This window comes from Centruroides vittatus, unplaced genomic scaffold (genome assembly GCF_030686945.1).
Source record: "Centruroides vittatus isolate TY-2023 unplaced genomic scaffold, ASM3068694v2 contig_922, whole genome shotgun sequence".
NCBI lineage: Eukaryota > Metazoa > Arthropoda > Arachnida > Scorpiones > Buthidae > Centruroides > Centruroides vittatus.
The window spans coordinates 137,478-151,170 of record NW_027122609.1 but is presented as its reverse complement, the minus strand read 5'-3'; the positions used below and the strand labels follow the sequence as shown (position 1 = coordinate 151,170).

Below are 13,693 nucleotides of genomic sequence, written 5' to 3'. Positions count from 1 at the left end.
CATTTAAAATATAAATTTAATTTATGGCTTAAGAAGAAACATGAAAATGTTTTTCTATTCAATGAAACTTACCCTCCCCATGGACAGATAATCTATCCTTTGCTAGCATGAAATAATTTTACAATGTATCAGTTCCATTAATTTAACAAAATTACTAAAACAGACAAATTATTAAAAACAATTTTTATAATACACAACAAAAACAAATTTTATAATAAAAAAAAAAAAAAAAAGAAAACCTGATTTTATAACAGTCAATGTAAAATTAATAATGTTTTTAAAGATTTAAAAATGCCGTAATCCATCGTAATTTTTTAAATATAACAATTGTTTCAATTTATCTTTATTCTTCACTTAAATTACTAACAATAACTTTTAATAATCGGATACACAATTCAGATAAACAATTATGTCACATGTACGTTTAAAATCTTTAAAAATATTAAAATCATAGCTGGAAAAAAGAATTCTTAAAAATGCACATTAAATAATTAACAAAGAAAAATTAACTTCATATTAGATACACAATTCAGAAATGTATAAAGATAACCAGCAATACTCAAACAAATTTCAATAAATTTTTAGCAAATATTATAAATACAAAATACTAAAACCCCTTTCAAATTATATCATTACAGATATGATTTATTTTGGAGAAAGTTATATTTAAAATTACAAAAATTCAAAAGTGACTATTTTTTTGTTAATACTTAAGCCTGATAAAAATGTAACGATCAGGTCAATTAATTACCAAATATTAGTAATCAAGTTGAAAACCTCTAGATTAGAACTGAGCTAATTAAAGTAGTGATAGATAAAATTGATTTCATGTAGACATTTGTCATGAATAGAAGAGAATGTGTCTAATCAACATCTCTAATGATCATTAACGCAACTCATTTCTAACTAGAGATTTACAATATAATTATTAATATTTATTAAAATGTATAACTGATTTAATACAGAAGTAATTATAAAATTGTATTAAATAAAAACAGATACAAGATTTGGCAATTAATTCCAGGAATAAATATATTTTAAGATTCAGTCAGTTGATAAATCTGACTGCTTGTCTACAAAATTTATTCACATATCTTTATTTGCACACAACCATATCAGATATTTTGCCTTGTGTAAATTGCTATCATTAATCTTTTAAAATGTAATCAAAGTTTATTCAAAAGAAGATTAAATTTTGCTTAAACTAGAGGTTAAATTTTCTCATAACAACTAAGGTGTGATCAAAATTTGAAAATCAAGTTGTATGATAAAAATGCTTTCATATTACTTATGATTTAATATGGTTTTGAGATTATAAATGACACTTTAAAAGACAACAAACAAAGTGATTAACAATGGTTTAAATTCCAGAAATAATAAGAGTTACTAATTTTCTATAACAATCAAATGAGTCTTTAAATAGAATTACTATTTAACATATAAAAACCAAATCATAAAACTTTTATGAAAAAACCCCTTATATTGTGAAAACTTTATTGTCTATAAGCTTTTAGGCAAAATACAGGTTTGTAGAACTAAATCATTATCCTCATTTCCTTCATTTATCTCTCAGGCTAACTCATTCTTGAAAGCAAATTGATAATGAAAATAATCTGAGAATGCTGACGAGTGAAAGTAAATTTAAACAAGTTTAAAGACTTCTGTCATTTTTAGGGATACTATTTTATACAATATAAAAAGCTTCTCATTTTATCATACAATTTTTTAAAATTCCACACAGTCCTGAAATTTAACTGCTAAACCTTACTTGTAATATAAACTGAATGTTTATTATGATGCAAATTTACTTGCATCATAATAAATATTTGTTGGATGGATTTGATTTATTTATTGGTTTATTTAGCATAATTTATTTAATACTAGTTAATTATATATATATAATTCACTAATATTAGATATGTATTTGTAGAACATCTTAATCTAATGGATGAAAAATACACACACACATACAGAATTTAAAACAATTACAATTCCAATTGTGATTTTATTTTAAATGCTGTATCTTTATGTAAAAACATTTGTAATTGATTAATCAAAAGTTTTATCATCAACAATGTCAAAAATTTATTTTGAAATCCATCAAAGTAAAGCTGATTATTGATTATGCATTTATGTATTAGAGTGAACTAATATGTAAACCATAAAAAGTTCATATTAATGTAGATATAAGAAGTGAATATAATTTTAATTTTCAATTTTAAAGAAGCAATCACACATACTATATTCTTTAACAAAATTGAATTACTTACTTTTTATAATTACAAACATTTTTTTTGTAATTTAATGTAAATAATATTCATTATTATATATAAAAACTCAAAATATTTGCAGTCTATGAATGAAAAATTGGTGAATAGGCAGAACAAATATCTAATAATCAACAAAGGTTTAAAAAAAAATTAAATATAAAATAACATTTTGAATAATTAAGGTAAAAATGTAATTTATTCAATCATTTCAATTCTTACAAATGAGAGGGTGAATATTATCAAAAATTTAATGTTTTGTATCGTTTATCTGAAAATTGAATAATCAATCAATATTTTAAATTATAAAACATTCTTACTTGTTTTAGGAGTAAGATAGACACTTATGGCAGTAATGACATCATTAGATGGATCACGGTATAATTCAGTCACAAGTAAATCATTGTCTTTCATGCGTAATGGAAATTTTTGCATATCTAAAATAAAAATTTATTTAAAACATAACATGTAATTTTATAGAATAAAAATTTACATAAATAAACAAACTTAAATTTATTTGAGCTTTAAGCTTCTTGAATTAAAGCTAAACTTTATGCAAGTTTAGCTTTAATTCAGATTTTATATTTATAAACAAAAAAACTTACACAATCTAACCATAAATTTCAGAAAACACATTAATATATAAAATAAAAATCAATTTTAAAGAATTAATTCACATTTTTACTGAAATGTACATAACATTAATAATATGTATACACACACATGCATTTTTTTAAGTTCAAACACTACGGAAGACACAAAAATCTTCAAATTAACCATTCTTGAAAATCAAAATAATTTTATGCAAATTTCTAGTGTTCAGCAGTATTTTATATTCTTTCACAATGCCAAATTTTCTCTTTATTTCTCATTCCTTTAATCATTTAACTTTTTAAGCTAAACTTGTGTAGCTAAACAACTCTAATTGCTTGGAGAAAATGTCACTAAAATTTTTCATTATGAAACATTAACAATTTTTCCTAAGCTATGCAGATTTCAGAAGCATGTGTATCTTCAAATCTGTGGAATGCATTGATTCTATAAGTCGACAAACTACACGCTTCTTTCTCTTTTCATGTTTTATTTTCAAAATATAAAATATAAATTTGGATAATTCAAAATCATTGTATTTAACAAATTTTAATTGTTTTTTCTAACATTAATTTAAAAAACAAATTTCAATGGGAATAATAATAGATTTCATTCATCAAATAGTTCATTTGATCAGATTTGACTATTTATAACAACACTAATGACAAATAAAAGTAAACAGACAAAATATACTTTTTTTACTATAAATTAATTTTAAATTTCTTATTTATCAGATAGGAATAGGGCACTGATTGATAAGTACAGTAAAGCATAAAAAATTTAGAGATCAAAAATCCAAATTTATCCATCAAGAAGTGAATATTAATCCCTTTCAAATGGTAACTTCATTGCTGATATTATTTCAGCTTTCTGTTATTGATATTCTAACATTCATTCAAATTTGTGATTTTTTAATTTTGAAATTATAATTAGTGTATTTTTTTGTTTAAACATAAAGATTCTGTAAATTATATTTTGAATCTGTGTAAATATTCCTTCATTCCTTGTAAAATATTGATTTGGACTTTGAACATTTAAACTTAATTTACAGTGTATTTGGAGTTTATAGTGCTTAAAATGCTAATTTACATATATATTTGAAAATCCAGATGGGGTCATGCTCCAATTAGTCTGGATTTTCAACACTACTTTGGTTTGCTTAATAAAAATTAAAAAGAAAATTTATGATTTTGATTAAAGTTAAATATTTTTCATTGTTTTATTTTAAACTATAATTTCAATCTCAATAATTGACTTACATTTCAAGAAGTCATTCAGCATTTTTAAAGTAACTGTTTGAAACTGTATTGATCTTATCTTAAGATAAGCTCAAGGTTGGCTTTGAACATTATGCATAATATTTTAGTATTATTATGTTATTATCTGATGAAATTAATGAATAACAATTTATTATGAAGAATTCACTTAATTAATAAGAATAATTTAAGTATACTTTCACAAGATATTTATCAAAGTTCAACTGTGCTTTATCATTTGATATTCAAAGACTTAAAATATTTATTTTTTACATTTTAGATTATTATTTATGACATTAATTTCTTAAGAAAGCAATAAAACATTTATACAGGGTGTCCCAAAAATGTACTGACTCTTTAACAGTCCAATACTCATGTTTTTGTTTTAGGTGCAAATAACCCTAAATAATAGCAATGAGATAGCATTGAATTCTCTGCAAGTTCCCCAGACCTCACCCCCAGTAGAATTTTTAATGGGAATATCTCAAAGATAAGGTTTATGCTGCAAAACCAGCAACAACTGATCACTTAAAAAAAAGAAATTGGAAGGCAACATCTCACAATTCCAAATGAAATGTTCCGCAATGTTGTCAAATCCATTGGTCTGCATTATCAGCTGTGTTTGGAAAATGGTAAAAAACAGTTTAAACATTTGCAAACACACAGGAATGAGTAAACTAGTCTAGGAGAAAAGACTAATGTTTTCAATAATGCCATTAAATTTCCTTTAATTTAACTTATTAGACTTTATCTATGTCAATAAACACCTAAATCAAAACTTAATATATTAGTAATGGTCAGTCGAAGAGTGAGTACATTTTTTTGGTACACTCTGTATTATCATACCAATATAATATATAGATCCATTATTGCATCCAAGCAGTAGAAACGATCCAGCTGTATCAAAACTTGCAATTGGAACTACATCTTGAATCTATATAAAATAAATAACTTTTAAATCATCAGAACTCTATGAAAGAAATATATATATGAATTGCTAGAAAATTAGTACTTAGTTTGCTGTATCAAAAATTTGTATTGATAATTTTCAGGGTCAAAGTAATTTAGAGAGTTAAGGCTTAAAAGGTGATCAAAATCGCTAAATTATAATGTTTTGAATTAATTTACTAAATAAAATTAAATAAAATAAAATTTATTTACAATAACAAATTAACATTCTAAATGATTTTCAAATTGAACAAAATGAGAAGATAGTATTTGCCATTTAAGTGGGAGCAGTATATCAGAGTACTTCAACAAAACAAAGCTGAAAGAAATCCATGTTTTTTTTTCTGTTGAATACTGTTTGAAAAGTAGAAAATATATTTTGGCACCAGAGTTAAAAAATAAAAAGGAGCCAAACCTGTACCATCACTGTATGGATCTCCCTGATGTGCAAACTAGCACATGTTTGCATGGAACCACATCCATTTAAGAAGTGGATGTTCTTAAACTTTAACTCCTATTTTCTAAGTACAGTAGAATGGTCTGCTAAAACCAAATATTTGAATTGCTCTACAATGATAGGTTAACCCATAATTGCTTACTAGAAGAAAATCTATTCTACTCAAAATGGAACATTTATTACAGTACAGTAGAGAACCGAAAATCGGAATCAATTGGGGACTGGGGTTGTTCAGATTAGTGATTTGTTCCAATTACCGATTATGTACGAATAAATATATTAACCTGTCTGATGTTCAAATTTTTCTCTGTTGCGTGTCGCTTCGTGTTGAATTTTCGTCGATTTTAAGCCTAACGAAAATTTTTATAATAATAATCGAGGCTATCATATTGTTAAAAATTATTTCTGCATTTTGTACAAACAAAATAAATATATTGAAGAATATAAAAACATGAAAATTATACTTTAGAAGTAAATTTAGTATCAAAAACGTTCGATTCAGCACGACACAGTCCGACTGAAAATCATTCCGATTACCGGCGATTCCGATTACTGGGGTTCCGATTAACGAGTCTCTACTGTACCACTTTTTTATTGTTCACTTTAAAAAATGTAAAAAGCAATTGTTATTGGAAATAGGGTTATTTCTTTGGGGTTTTAAAGGAAATTTGCAATTTGGTTTAACAAATTCTGGTAAAATTTTTGTTTGTTTTATTTCATGAAAATTAATATTGTGACAATGATGTTTTTCCAGGGCAATAGCAAATTAAAATTAGCTTTTATGAAAGAATTTGCCTTATCAGCATTTGTTTTAAGGTGAGTTGACTGTGTGTATGTGTGTGTGTGTGTATATATATATATATATTTTTTTCTTCCTTGTTTTCTCATATTAAAATATTTCACAAAGAAAAGTTTTCAATTACCTGCCAATGTTGAGTCATGGCATGCCAGACACCTACTTTACCAGTATGACTTAAAGCAACGAGTTGACTTCCAATAAAAAATAAATTGTCAACAGGAACATGTAAATTAAATATACCTAAAAGAAATTGAAAGTTATTGATAAATTAAATATGAAAAAATTTTTGCTACATATTACTAAAAACATAACAAATTTACACTTCTCTGAATAAAATCATTCTTATTGTAAACTTTATGATGCAGCATTAAAATGAGTAATTATTATATTAATAGTGTTGTCAAATATTTTGTGTTTTAAGCATTTAAATTGTTTTCTAACTCCTTGCTACCTAACAAAATTGATTATTTAAAAATTCTTCTCTCCATAAAATTATTTTGAAATTTGATTTCAAACTCATGATGCATCTTAGAATCATGGAAACTAATAATTTTATTATATAATAAATAACTAAGAGCATTAATTATATTAAAATTAAGATAATTTAAATAACTCTCTCTTAATGTTTAATATTTTATTAAAAACACTAATATTATAATCATATAATTTAAAACAATTAAATCTCTATTTATAAATATACAAAATTGAATGTAGCATTTAGAACAGTATAACTATTAAATTTAATTTGGTTTCCCTACTTTAATTTTTTATTTACTTTTTTTTTTTGAGGTTTTCATATATATATATATACAGGGTGGGCCAGCGAAAACGAAACGGCAGAGTGTTCGTGTTCGTCCAAGCAAAGCGCTCGGACAGGCCGATTTTACTCTCGAGGGGACATCTTTTGCAATAAAGTTTTTGCGATTCTGAATTCAACAGACAACAAAAAATTTTAAAAACTCATTTATTTTTTATTAACTAAACAAACATTTATTTCGAAAAAAATGTTTGTTTAGTTAATATTCAGAATCGCAAAAACTTTATTGCAAAAGATGTCCCCTCGAGAGTAAAATCGACCTGTCCGAGAGCTTTGCTTGGACGAACACGAACAGTCTGCCGTTTCGTTTTCGCTGGCCCACCCTGTATAGTATAGTATATATATATATATTATATAATTATAACAGTAATAATAACTAACCAATTTCTGTTTTTACTCCATCTTCTGTGATTCCCCAAAGCTGCACTTGAGATCCGTACGAAATGGCTAGCATTTTGGTACTATTTTCTGACTGATTGGATACAACTTTTGCATTAAGTGCAATTTTTTCAACAGTAGAATCAATATATGAACTTGTAAAAGCAAGCTGCCAACCTGTAGAATCTCTCAGTCTGGAAAAAATAAAAATCCATGCTGTTTAAATGAAAAATTCGTAAGGATATTCGATAAACATAAAATAGCACATTTTAACCATACCGAATGCAAAGATTAAAATTCTAGAAATTTTCACTTAATGACGACAAATTTCAGATAATTAGAATAGAATAAAAAAGTTACTAAAAAACTTTTGATTTGGGAATTGAAATGTTTCATTGGGAAATATGAATATATTTATAGAACAATTTTTTAAATTTCTATAATTTTGTAGTATAATTTTATATATTAATTAATATAAAAATACTATTATACAATAGAAGTAATGTGTAATTTTTTCACAGAATATACAAAGGGAAGTCAGTGAGTAGGCTACAGACACATACAAAAACAGCAACAAAATTTCTAACATAGCAATTTTATTGAGAAATTAATGCTGTAAATGTTCAGACACTCGTCCCAACATTATACCAGACTCTGGAATACAATCTGCATATCAGGGACAAGTGCCTGAATATTCAAAGAAATTTTTTAAAAAATTAATGCTCTGTATTAAAAAATTTTTTGCTTTGTTTGGTTGGTGTGTGTCAGATTAGACAGATATCAACCAATCTAATTACTGACTTCCTCCCATATTATAAATTATTAGTCTGTCATGTTAAAATGCAGTTTCTATGAACACAATTTATTAAATTTATAAGAGTTTAAAATTAGAGTTACTTCAGGCTACTTTACCACTACTGTTAATTAATAGTAATGGTAAAATAGCCCATTTCAATACAGTGATTGTTTGGCTTATTATTAAAAACATTGGGCTTTGAGATGTTTATAGACATATGTACTGGATTTCATTACTAATTTTAATTTTGTCAGTCTGTCGGTTAACAGACAAAATAAGTAATTACATGAGAATTTAACACAGACAAAAGTATGTATTTAATCATAAAACATTAGTGCACACCAGTATATTATTTCTTTAAACAATTGGGATCAGGATGACAATAATTTTTTTTATATTCAATAACAATAAATATAAATACATTTTCATTTAATATTATTTTTAATAACCCATTTTTTAACATGTTCTTAAAATGTTAAATGAGTATCAATATATATATTATAAACAATCATTCTTAGACTAAATTATAAAATTCAACTATACTTTTAATAAGGTATACAAAACATGAAAGTAATGATATTAAAGTTTATATTAAGTTAGATTTATTTAAAATGAATAAATATCAAAAACCCACCGGGAAAACTTTTATTAAGCACTTTTTGGACTTAAAAAAACTATTTTCATCTTACGTCAATATATACTAACTTGAATATATCTATAATTTGTTCAATAAAAGATGAACTTTTCAAAGGTCTTTCTGATAAGCAGTTAGTCAGTCTCGTTGACAATTAAGACATACAATAGTTGTGCAAATAATATTGCTGTTATATAATTCATCAAGTAACACAAATGCTAAAAATAATTACTCTGTATTTTAATTTTTTTCTTTCTTATTAAAGTATGTTATATTCAGAATATTGGCATAATATTTTACATATTTGGACAGTCATTAACAGATTTAAAAGGAAAGAAAATCTATATTTTATTCTTACTTTTTGATTCAAACAATATATAGGTTGTAGGTTATGCATATATATTATACATACTGTAAACGACATTACAAAAAAGTAAACGTATAAATGCAATGTTAGCTTAGTTTATGAGGAAGTTATTGAGTTGACATTTGTTGAATCTCAATAATTTACAAACTTATCTTTCAGAACATTATACACACTTCACTTAATCATCTATGGGTAACTTGTAAATAAGTGAATTAGGAAATTTTAGGTTTAAAACAAAAGTGTTATTTCCAAGTAATCTTAAATTTTGAAATATTACTCATTATCATAATTAACCTAATATATATATTTTTTATTTATACATTTTTAAAATTAGACTACTAAAAAGAATTCAACTAATATCTTAAAACTAAATAATTAATTAAAAAAAATTGCTATTATTTGAATTTCTCTTTATAACTTTCAAAATCATATATTTATAAAGTGGCATCGGTCTCACTGACATTGAACAGTATCAAACTTCTTATTAAAAAAAAATGAGACAATGTGGTAAAAAGAGGATACCAAATGTATTTCCAGAAAAATCTGAAATCTTGAAAACATAAAATATTTTATGCATTATGAAATGTCAAAGGTAAATCCTTGATGCATCAGTGTGTAATGACACCTGAGCAGTCAATTAATTTAAGTACTATCTGTCCATTGTTTTAAAATAATTTGTTGATATAGTATATTTAGACTTATCAAATGATTTTGATACAATCCCTTATGGTCAGCTGGATGGTCAGTACTATGGCTTTCATCATATTTACAAGTAATATTACAGAAGTAAAATCATCTTTTGGAACATTCCATCTTTGTCAAGGAGTTCCACAAGGTTTTCAATTAGAGCCGTTTTTGTCCATTACATTTTTAATTATCTTTTCATGGTTGTTAACCAGCTTTCTATCTCAGCATATACGGATGATTTAAAGCTATATAAGATAACATTATTGCAGGATGCAGAAATATTGCAGAGGGCTTTTGATAGTGTAAATGACACATTTAAACAGTGAAGTTTCAGCCAATTATAACAAATGTAATGTTATGTTGTCAGGTTATATTCCTAGACTTTTTATAGTTTACTACAACAGAGATATGAGATATCCAGAGTTAAAAATATTTGAGATCTGGAAGTATATTTTAATAATATCTTTTACATATGTATTACAAAGAAAAATATAACTACAACTATTATTAGAACTTGAGAATAATTTTTAGATTTTTGAGACACTGTCCAGAAATAACTGTACTAAACATTTGTTTTCAGCTCTTCTCTGCTCACAGATTTTATTTGTGATCTGGAATACACAGCTAATGATAGTTGAACACAGAGTAGAAACAGTTAATAACCATATTAGAAGATATTGTAAAAGGAAATTCATGTTAAATCAATCAAAAGAGGCTGTAATGTGTAATGCATTTCCCACCTTTAATGACACATTGTAATATTCAATGTATGCAGTTTTTAAGGTGTCTGTTACAATCTGAAATTGAAGCTCCTGTTTTTTTAGAACAATTATATCTGCAAGTACCTTTATCTACTAGGAACTATTTTAGATTTAAAATTCCTTTGTACAAATCTAATATAGCTCAAAATAGATCTATTAAAAAACTGGCAACACTCTATACTTGCTTGGGATGAAAATTAGATTTCTTCAGTTCTAAGTTTTGGCAGTAATCATTCAAGTTGTTTAATATTGGATGTCAAGATAAAAATTGAAAAATGTAAAAAACAATTTCCACATTAATGTTTTATATTTTTCTTTAATATATCTTGCTAGTGTTATGTGGAGAAGTGAAGTTTAACATTCTATCAATAATTTTTATTATTTTTATCATGTTATACTCCTTTGTATTATTATATAAATAGACCTGTAATTGAGACTTCCTGTAGGTCAGTTAGTAAATAAATAAGTAATGTAGAGCTGATTAATAACATTTCCTTTTGTCTTATTGTTATTTAAACAATATATACAATTCTTTATATAAACAATATTAGTTTTATTATAAACTGTAGCAAAGATATGAAGTGTGTTGCAAAGTGACATGAAATATTGGAGTTGGGTTGCCAAAGGCAGTCAGAAGTTTCTGTATTTTAATGTAAACAATATTATATTATGCTAATTGTTAACAAAAAATTTTACATCTTAAAACTAAAATATAAAAAAGTAACTACATATAAATCAACCTAATATACTAGTATTATCAAATGACCTGACAGATTATTTATTGAACTATATTAAGGCTAATTAATAATCAGATACAAAGCAATTTGGCTAGAGATAAGCAGTTAAGCCACCATTTCATAATAAATTTAATAATTATAAATAAATTTAATTTTTAATTTTTGTTTAGAATATTCTGGAAGAGTTGGCCTGGAGAGGGATTTGAACCTGCAACTCATCATGCAGATATGTTACTAGTTACACTCCAGATTGATTTTCTTCTTGCAGAATATTCCAAATTAAAATCTAATCTATTTATAATTATTAAATTTATTATGAGATGGCAAATTAACTGCCTCGTCAAGTTGTTTTGTATATAATTAATAATTAGCCTTAATACAGCCCGATAAATAATCCAGAAGATTACATTTCTGTAACCAAACAGTCTATAACAAACTATAAAACTTTATATTTTTTATTATTTGTGTGTGTAATATTTTGATTGGGTAATCCCAAATTTACCTACTCTAAGAAAGTGATCAGATCATCCTCTAATGAACTAAATTGGTAGTCCCAATTTATCTCCTATCATACAGTGGAGCACTATTTATACATTTTATGTTTATACATTTATCATTTATATGTCAATTGATATTAATCCCAAATGAAAAAGTTCATTTATACTTCTATATTCATTATGCAATACCATTTACATGGCATTTCTTTTCTGATGATGAAAGATACAAATTTCTTTTAGAATATTTCTATGATATATTTCTGTTCCAATTCTTGCATCCCACTCTTCACATTCCTAGAATTAAATGACATAACTGACTTCAGCAAGTCTCTCTCTCTCTCAGATGAAAAGGATTAGAAGTAAGTTATTGGCTAATATGTGTAGAACAATTATAATATAGAATACAAACTTGTAGTGTCCCTAACAGCGAAAGTCCATAAAAAGAAAATGTTTCTTTCATAAAAGTTAATTTCTGAAACTATTCTAATGTACAATTCTTATGATTCTCAAAGAGAAATCATAATGATGATTAATGAATATTCTAAAACAAAAAAATTTAGAAAATGGTACACAACTCATTACCACTGCTTTTTGTCTTGAATATACAAAAATTATTTTGAATTTATTGCTGTTAATCAGATATGTGAATCATCTGTTTTCAACCACCAACTACTGCAACTTCTAAAAAAAGGACGCATTAAAAAGCAATACTGTTTTTATATTAAATATATGTGGGATTTATGGACTTGAAAGGGAGAAAGAAGAGACAACAGAGAAGAAACAGACTGGAACAAGGGGAGAAGTAACAGACAAGGAAGGGGAGATGACAGTTAAGAAAGGCAAAAAAAAAAGACTATTTTGTAAGACATTGAATGTTAGAAGAACACAAGAATTAAGAGAGTTTTCATCTATTTTGCTGACAGCTGAATCATAATTGTATTATACCTTCCTTCATTGTTTTATTTCTTACATATATAAAATAAAAGAAGATAAACATTAAAACGTTTGTTGAAAGCTATAATAGTTGTGATGCATCCTAATTTAAAATCTCAATTCTGTCTTCATAATTATATATCTTTTTGGTTCAGTCTCTTAAGATATATAAACAGTGCTCTATTGTATTTTATTCTATGGAAACTGTAGAGATAGGTGAATACTATCTATGAATATATTAATAAAAAAAATTTGAATACTATGAATCCTTTAATACTGCCCTTACGTACACCTCTTCATCCAGGTTGCCAGACAAATAGTTAATTATTTCCAAAATGTTTGCAAAATTTCCCCAAATTACAGAAAAATATACATAGAATTGTATTTCATATTTCATTTTAAAATCCTAATATGATTGTCACACTTTTGCTTCTTTCTATACCTAGCATGATCATCATAAACAAATACTGTATTTACTTAGATGCATTTATTACTCAGATGTTGTAAAGATATAATAAAGTAGGTGAAATTTAAGAATCTTTTTTATTCTTGCAGTACATTTAAAGCATGCAAGTGCAAGCACTTCCAATTTTTTAGTTGATGATGATATACAAGAACTCCTCATTAATTCAAATTCAAATAGTTTGAAATCCTGTTAGTTCATAACTACTGTTTGTCCTGGCTGGGGATATTGAGAATTACATGTTAAGGAATTTAGTTAGTTCAGAATACAGCTACTTCAAATTTGAAGTGAAAATTCTGTCCAAA

At 25.6% G+C, this 13,693-nt stretch overlaps 1 protein-coding gene across 3 annotated transcripts in view; it reads right to left on the bottom strand.

Annotated features, from left to right (window-relative positions):
- LOC136984542 (BTB/POZ domain-containing protein KCTD3) overlaps nucleotides 1-13,693 on the bottom strand; it is a 56,188-nt gene that overhangs the window by 9,857 nt on the left and 32,638 nt on the right. For 2 of the 3 annotated variants that reach the window (XM_067281571.1, XM_067281573.1), the window contains exons 9-13: nucleotides 7,517-7,707; nucleotides 6,443-6,558; nucleotides 4,961-5,048; nucleotides 2,588-2,704; nucleotides 73-102 (exon numbers count right to left, since the gene is read on the bottom strand). In XM_067281571.1, the coding sequence (XP_067137672.1) occupies nucleotides 73-102; nucleotides 2,588-2,704; nucleotides 4,961-5,048; nucleotides 6,443-6,558; nucleotides 7,517-7,707 (542 nt within the window). The remainder of the gene's footprint in view (nucleotides 1-72; nucleotides 103-2,587; nucleotides 2,705-4,960; nucleotides 5,049-6,442; nucleotides 6,559-7,516; nucleotides 7,708-13,693) is intronic. The other variant, XM_067281572.1, reaches the window with a different exon arrangement.